This window comes from Cryptomeria japonica, chromosome 8 (assembly GCF_030272615.1).
Source record: "Cryptomeria japonica chromosome 8, Sugi_1.0, whole genome shotgun sequence".
NCBI lineage: Eukaryota > Viridiplantae > Streptophyta > Pinopsida > Cupressales > Cupressaceae > Cryptomeria > Cryptomeria japonica.
The window spans coordinates 545,991,733-545,999,678 of NC_081412.1; the positions used below are offsets into that span (position 1 = coordinate 545,991,733).

General features: G+C 35.9%; 1 protein-coding gene across 1 annotated transcript; it reads left to right on the forward strand.

Moving 5' to 3' along the window:
* The first annotated feature begins 780 nt into the window (after nt 1–780).
* LOC131066285 (glutamate receptor 3.4) lies at nt 781–6,629 on the forward strand. The gene is made up of 6 exons (XM_058001011.2): nt 781–1,228; nt 1,353–2,671; nt 2,758–3,038; nt 5,068–5,099; nt 5,199–5,611; nt 5,759–6,629. The coding sequence occupies exons 1-6, from the start codon at nt 952–954 to the stop codon at nt 6,173–6,175; spliced, it is 2,739 nt and encodes a 912-aa protein (XP_057856994.2). The 5' UTR covers nt 781–951; the 3' UTR covers nt 6,176–6,629.
* Nucleotides 6,630–7,946: the final 1,317 nt, after the last annotated feature.

A 7,946-nucleotide genomic window follows, 5' to 3' on the forward strand; every position in this document is an offset into this window, starting at 1 on the left:
GTTGGTTCTGTTTAGAGTAGCACCGTGAACAGAGGGGTAGTTACAAACCAAACAAATAGATAGACATAAACAACCTTACTAAAAGTCTGAGTTGGGACCCAACAATGGACCCAACAGAACAATCTGAGTGTTCTAAATAGTAAGAGAGTGACAATTCTTCTTGTGGCGAACAATAGTCCATGAGGAGGCATCTTTGTTAGAAGAAGCTATCGGGGTAGTACTGGAGGAGCCATCTGATGGAGTAGACACGTCACCAAGATGAGCTACCAAATTTAGAAAATGAATATGACACTCTGAAAAAAGATAATCAAGAACCATACACAAAATGATTCTAAAATTAGAAAGAGAAATATGAATCATTAAAATATTTTTTTCTAATACACCTTCCAAACCTCTCGACATACCCATTGCACACCAAGTGGGGTTGCTAATTTATCATTCAATCGAATCTATCTAAAAATAAACGTTATAATCGATGAGCTATTTAGAATATCTACGATACCGAAACAAGCTGGACGCCATATACTGCAGATTATTTTAATTAAAATATTAGAATGCTTCCGAGTGAGTTCATTTTTTAATTTATTTGCTCGTTTAGGTCATATCTGCTATTCAAGGGAGGGCGCATCAGCGTTTGTCAGTCAACTTGTCAGAGTTCAGAACTCGACGAAAATTCCATGGTCTTATTCAAACGATAAGAAGCGAAATTTCAGAGGTCTTATTTAAATGATAAGAAGGCGTGTCCATTTAAAAAACGTTTGATTCCTGTACTCGAGTCAACACCCATCCCATCATACTGGTTAAAGAGAGCAATTTTGTGCTTGCAGTCTTACGTTGTGATTAAATTGCTTCTAAGGCTTGACCGCTTGAATTCTCTGAACATTTGGTTAATGTTGAAAAGAATATAATGCTTTATTATTTCACGTAATCTCAACATAATCTAGTGTAGGTATGGGCAGCGATGTCAATGGTGGGCGTGAAGTTGTGTTGCAGATTCTTCTGGGTGTTCTTGTTCTACTATGTGAGGGTTCACAAGGAGAAATGGACGTTTCATCAGTAAACATAGGTGCTATAATGGCGTTGGACACAACTAGTGGCAAAATAGCGAGGACTGCTATTGAATTAGCAGTTGCAGACGTAAACAGAAACACCAGCGTTCTGAATGGCACGCTCCTCAACATTGATATCCGAGACTCCACACAAAATGCACTTACGGGCGCTTCTGCAAGTAACAAAACTTACTCTACCCACTATAATCATTTTTCTCTGAAATTTTGTCGCTCTTTCAACTCATGATTTTCGAATGACCCAGAATTTGCTTTGAGTTTGCATTAATCAATTGACCATTGCAGCGTTAGAAATGCTAAGGAGAGGATGTGTAAGCATAGTCGGTCCACAAACATCGGTTGTGGCTGAGTTTGTGGCGCATTTGGGCTCTGCAGCGCATGTTCCAATTGTAACATTTGGTGCAACAAATCCCTCTCTGTCAATGCATCGATACCCTTACTTCATTCGTATGTTGCCCAGTGATACAACACAAATGACAGCAATAGCAGAGCTAATAAAAAAATATAGGTGGAGGGATGTGGTGCTTGTGTATGCAGATGACGATTTGGGGACAGGGGCGATCCCCGCCTTAAACGATGCCTTAACTGCTGTTCAGGGAAGAATTGTTTACAAGGCCGCAGTGCCTCCCCAGGCCGACGCTTCCGTCATGCAAAAGGTTATTGAGGATCAGCTTATGAGGCTGGAGACCCGAGTATTCATTGTGCATATGCATCCTGATTCGGCTCTAATCCTGTTCTCCGAGGCGTACAAATTGGGAGTTATAAGCAGTGAGTATGTGTGGATCATTACAGACGGATTTGCCGGCCTACTGAACTCCTTTAACGCTTCTTCTCTCCAGTCTATGAATGGTGTTTTGGGGGTGAAAAGAAAAATCTCAGAAGTCAATCAGACAAGGCTAAAAGAATTCTCTGCAAGATGGAAAGACAGGTTTAGATCCCAGAATCCTGCACTACAAAGTGTGGAATTAAATTTCCACGCGCTTGTTGCATATGATACAGTATGGGCAATTGCTAAAGCAATCGATTATCTCCTGCGTATGGAACTGTTTAATGGTAATTTCTCGGTTGCTTCTACCAGCACCAAGTTTTTGAATTTCCCGGGTTTTGAAGGTGGAAAACAATTGCGTCAACAGATTCTTTACACAGACTTTGTCGGCCTCAGCGGCCCTGTTCGTTTAAGTCACAAAAAGGGAGAACCCTTGGAGCCTTCATATGATATAGTCAATGTGGTAGAAAATGGGTATAAGGTAATTGGATCGTGGTCAAATGCAGAAGGCCTGTTAGTTTCGTTGAAACAAGTAGTTAATTGGGGGGATGGATCAAAAGAGGTGCCTCGTGGGTGGGTGATACCTGCACCAGGCAAGATACTGAGAATAGGCGTGCCCTGGGAGCGAGGATTTACAGAATTCATTAGTGTAAAACCAGTTCATCCCAACGCAAGTGCCCAAAACCAGAATTATACGATTACAGGCTTCTCTATTGATGTGTTTAATGAGGTGCTTAGGAGATTGGATTATGAATTGCCTCATGTGTTCATACCTTATGGATCTGGCAACATCACTGCGGGCTACTACGATGACCTCGTCTATCAGATTTATCTCCAGGTATGTTTGCTTCTTCTGTTCATTTGGTCATTGTAAATCTGTATTTTTTGCTGATTGACTGAAATAAAATGTGAAAACCCAAGCAGAAATTCGATGCGATTGTGGGAGATGTGGCGGTGATTGCGAATCGAAGCAAGTATGTGGATTTCACACAACCGTATACGGAGACGGGACTGGTTATGGCGGTGGCAAACATAGACGAGGGATCAAGTGATCCATTGGCGTTCCTTCACCCCTTTAGCCCAGCCATGTGGATAACTACTCTTGTATTTTTCCTCTTCACGGGAGCTATAATTTGGCTTCTGGAGCACAGACGAAATAGGCAATTCAGGGGAAATCCTCGGAAACAACTCGTGACATTCATCTGGTACTTCTCTCTGACTTGATTCACATTATGAGCTTATTTTCTGGTATTGGGCAGATATGGTATGGATAAGGCTCAGGGTCAAAGGAAAACATAGGGTAATGGTAGGTAATAACTCGTTTTGTCTAAATGGACGCAAATCGATATGAAAGGTTAAATATTCACGCAACTAATGAGGTGTTTTTTTTTTCTCAATCGGCAAGGGTTCAAGTTTAAAGTTTAAGATCTTCTATTTGTGTTCTAGTATTTGTGTTCTAGTATTTTACTTGGTTCTTATAGGATCAGCTTATCTTTGGTTCAGCTTATTTTCAACATCTTTCGTAATCTATTCTAATAGAATGTTTGGGGCTCTTAGCTTGACCTGACTTTAATTTCATGTTGAGCTGTTCATGAACTAGCTCAGACTCAAATCTAGGACCTTCCATTTCCCACTGGAGTGCTCTACTTTTGAACTATTGGCCCTTATAGGACCAGCCCATCTTTGGTTTAGATGTGACTTATTTCCAATATATTTTTACTAGTAAAATATTTGATATATGCAAACTAATAATCTGATAAATTTTGTAAACAATTGAAACAAACAAACCATGTGATAAACTAATTTCATAATAGTTAGAAGATAATGTTGTCTCTATTATAGATAAATAGTCATTAAAACTATTTCAAAAGAATGTTATCACAACATCTGAATCACTACCACCAATGAGTTTTATTTTCAATTAGATCATTGGTATTCAAGAACATTGCACATAAAATCATAAACATATAAATGGTAACATGATTTTCAGCTATAAATAAGAAGGTGAATAGTAGAAACACTTTCATTGTTATAAGAATATTCACGAAACAAGTCTTTTAGAGCTCATTGCTATTATGCAGACATTTGAGATCTCATTTACGATATTCAATATATTGTTTCACATGTAATTTGGTAATTTATTTGTTGTGCAATGTCTAATTATGATTAGAAGGTAATAGTACTTACACAAGATCTATCTATATTGAACGTTCTAATGGTAAGCTTAGATGGTTGTAATTTTGACACGTAAACTTTTAGTTGTTTTAAACATTTAATTTATTTTCTATTTTTCATTGTAGTTATTTATGAATTAATTTTATATTGAACATCCTTAGATATTATCATGCATGAGTAAGTTACACAAATAAATACCAACTTGACCCATAATGAAGTTATTAAGAAATGAAGAAATATAAGAATTTAATTTTAAATTAAAGGTTCAATCTTGAACGTCTTCAAGATTGATCTTGAGTAGCTAAGAAAATTCTAAACATCAAAATACAAATATTGAGATATATAAAAATAAATGAAAAATAATAGATATACAAAATTGAATACAAATAAAAAGCTTTATGAATCTGAATTTCAAAGATCTTCTAGCGAGAACTTGCATTTCAAAAATAACACTAAGGGAAGAGCACTAGTAGCCGTCATAGCTAACTTCACGCACCCACAAGTCCTAAACAGTATGTCAGATTTTGACGATTTTTTTTTAGTTGTCTTTGTATGTGACTTAACTGCTTATAGCTATTGTTTTAGCTTTTGGGTAGTAACGTGCACACTGTGGGATCAGTATGCGCACAAAGGTCAAAAGGTACACATCTCAAAGTGTCGTCTGATACCTAATTAAAGATGTTCTAGTAACTGTCCACTCAAAATCGCTAGTACTTGTGGACAAATGTCCCAATAGTTTTGCACAAATGTTCCAATAGTGGTGCACAAATGGACCAATTATGAACAAGAAATTGACAAAAAGTGACCGGCTATTGATACATGTGAAATTTATTAATGCACTTTTCAAAAATTGGAACTATACCAGCTATTCGCGCATCACTATGACAATAAATGTGCGGTTATTGGAACTATGAGAGCTATTGGTACTCTTGCCTTAAAAAATAATCCAAAATTCTTTGTTTCTATAGTAGAATATATTGGAACCATTCTTTTGGTAGAATATATCAAGCAATATTCAGCACATATTTCTGATTCAAGTAATTGATCTTCTCTCTGCAGGTTTTCCTTTTCAACGCTCTTCATGACTCAATGTAACAAGATTCTATCCATTTCCTTCTATTACTTATTGCCAAACAATGGTGCAGTTTACATCGCTTCCAAAATCTAAAATTAACATTGTGATTGTGCAGCGGAGAGGATTGTAAGCGGTCTGGGCAGAGCAGTGGTGATAATTTGGTGTTTCGTAGTTTTCGTGCTAGTGTCTAGTTACACTGCCAGCCTATCGTCGATGTTTACTCAGAGAGAAATCGTACCAGAGATTCAGAGCGTTGAGTTTCTCATCAATAAGAATTTGCCAATCGGGTATCGGCAGGGCTCTTTCATAGGCGATTATTTGGAACAACAGCTGAATGTGAATAGAAGTGTGCTTCGCCCATACTCATCTGTACAAGAGTACGCCACTGCACTTTCGAAGGGACCCAATAATGGAGGTGTTGCCGCCATATTTGACGAGCAAAGTGTTGCCCAAAACTTATTTCTTTCAACAGGATGCAATGACTATACAAAAGTTGGTCCTACTTACAGAACTGGAGGCTTCGCATTCGTGAGTCTATAAACTTACCTCTAAATCTCTTTCTCTTTTCTCCACTCTACTTATATAATTTCAATGGTCAGACAGTTAAGAAGTTTCACAGATCATCTTTACTTTAAAAATGATTTCAATATTCTATTTTTACTGGCCAAAACACAGGTGTTTCCGAAGGGGTCTCTTCTAGTTTCAGACATTTCCAAGGCTATACTGAATCTTTCAGAAAGCAAAGAGATGCAGGATATAAGGAATAAGTGGTTCAATACAAATAAGAGCAAATGCAATGCGGAGCATGGAGGAGTGAAATCAAGCAGCTTGAACCTCAACAACTTTTGGGGTTTATTTCTGTTGACAGGATCTGTGTCCTTTCTCACGCTCACGTACTATTTTGGTCGCCTACTTTACCGATTTGGGCACAGAAAGGATAATCCATCTCATAAAAAATCCTTCTCTACACGATTGCGAACTTTTGCCATTTACGCAGACCAGAAGGACATCCCACCACCAAAAAGAAAGAGATATGAGATTGGGCCATCTGAAACCACCGCTTCTCTTCCCTGCGAAATCACTGCTTCATGAACAGATATAATCTGAAGTTCAGGATTGTGGAATTTGCTTACTAAAACTATCTTCGCCTTGTAAATGTACATGGACTGATTCTGCCTTGACACAGATAATGGTTAAACTTAGAACGACGCCAGATTAAATCAATAAACTTGTTTTAAATATATGAGGATGAATTCCTCAGTAAATTAATAAACTTGTTTAAAATATATGTAGATCAATTCTGCAGTGACCACAAACAGTGGGTAGATAGACATTCATTATATAATTATATCTGAACAGACTTGTACACATTCTTGGATATTTTATTTTTCCCTCATGAGTTGCTCGAACCAATTCGACCTTAGACATTAGCGACAACACAAAGTTGTACAACGATTCCTAACTTTTGTCGGCTGGTTTCATTTATGTATTAGGGATGGCCACAACATTATATAATGATTAATAGTTATTCCACAATTTGTTATTATCTTATTCTCTATTTTAAGATTCCAGTTTATTAAAAACTAAATTTAATGATCATACATGTAGATTTTTTAAGCATAAAAATAATTTAAGAGATTAATATACGTATAATATTTATATTTATTTATATACTCATGAATCATTAAAAAATATATAGGTAAATGTTAAAAATTTTATTATTAAATTTTGGTACATGATAATTAATTTTTGAATTTAATTTATATATTTTGTGCAACAATAAACATGATAGAAGAAATGAATATAGGAATAGAAGGTATTGTTGTGGGTTTTGATACTTACATCTCCATTTGGCTTTAAGAAGCCACGTATCCAAGAACTTCTACACAACTAGTTATTATAACAATGTTTTCATCTACTATGTGAGATATGTTATGTAGAATATCGACTTCGTGTGAGTCACCATGTATCGATCTCATTAGATTCTCAATCAAATGGATGGTCTCTCTAGCCAAGCATCGCGTACTCACAAATTATTGAAAGCCTTCCAATTCATTTTTAAGCTTCTTCAACTGTTCATTAGAAAATGAATTATAGGGTCCTCCTCATCACATGAATCATAAGGGAATTTTTTTAAGGTATATTAGGTAAGAAGTGTGTAAGATCTAGGGATGATTGATCTCTTGAGTTTCTTAATGGTTCAAACAAGTCAACATGAAACTCAAACTCAACACCATTACTAGACAAAGAATGGGAAGCCATGAGTCAATAACTTATTCTTGCAAGAACCTTAGATTTAAAACAACAAATTATCGATCACATAAACAAGTATAAGCTTAAAAAACACACACTATCTACTAGACAGCAAAGGAAGCAAGCTAGAAGAAGAAAGGAGTTTGTTGACATTTTTAGTGTTTTGGTTTATCACACACAATTTATTGAACTACTATAATTTGAAGTAACAATGATGTAATTAATCAATCAATTAATTAAGTGATATAATATAAAAATTATGTGATTGATTAATCAATTAATTAAATGAAAGTACATAAGCAATAAGTTTTAGAAATGATTGCATCTAAATTGGAAATATATTTAAGCAAATTTGAATATATGCAAATGCAAGACATGTTTGGTTCACCAAAATGAAAAAATATGGAATTGAGATCTCCTAAATCAATGAAACTTAAGGATCTAAATGGTCCATTGTAATATTGGAACACAAATAGACTTAGCTAAAATCCTAAAAGAAGAGATAAGAACTTGGATTTTATCCCTTTGTGGCAACAATTGAGGTTGTAAAGCATGTGGTTGAGATTTAGTGTTAATGATAGAATAAAGATGAATTTTAGCAATGAACAAC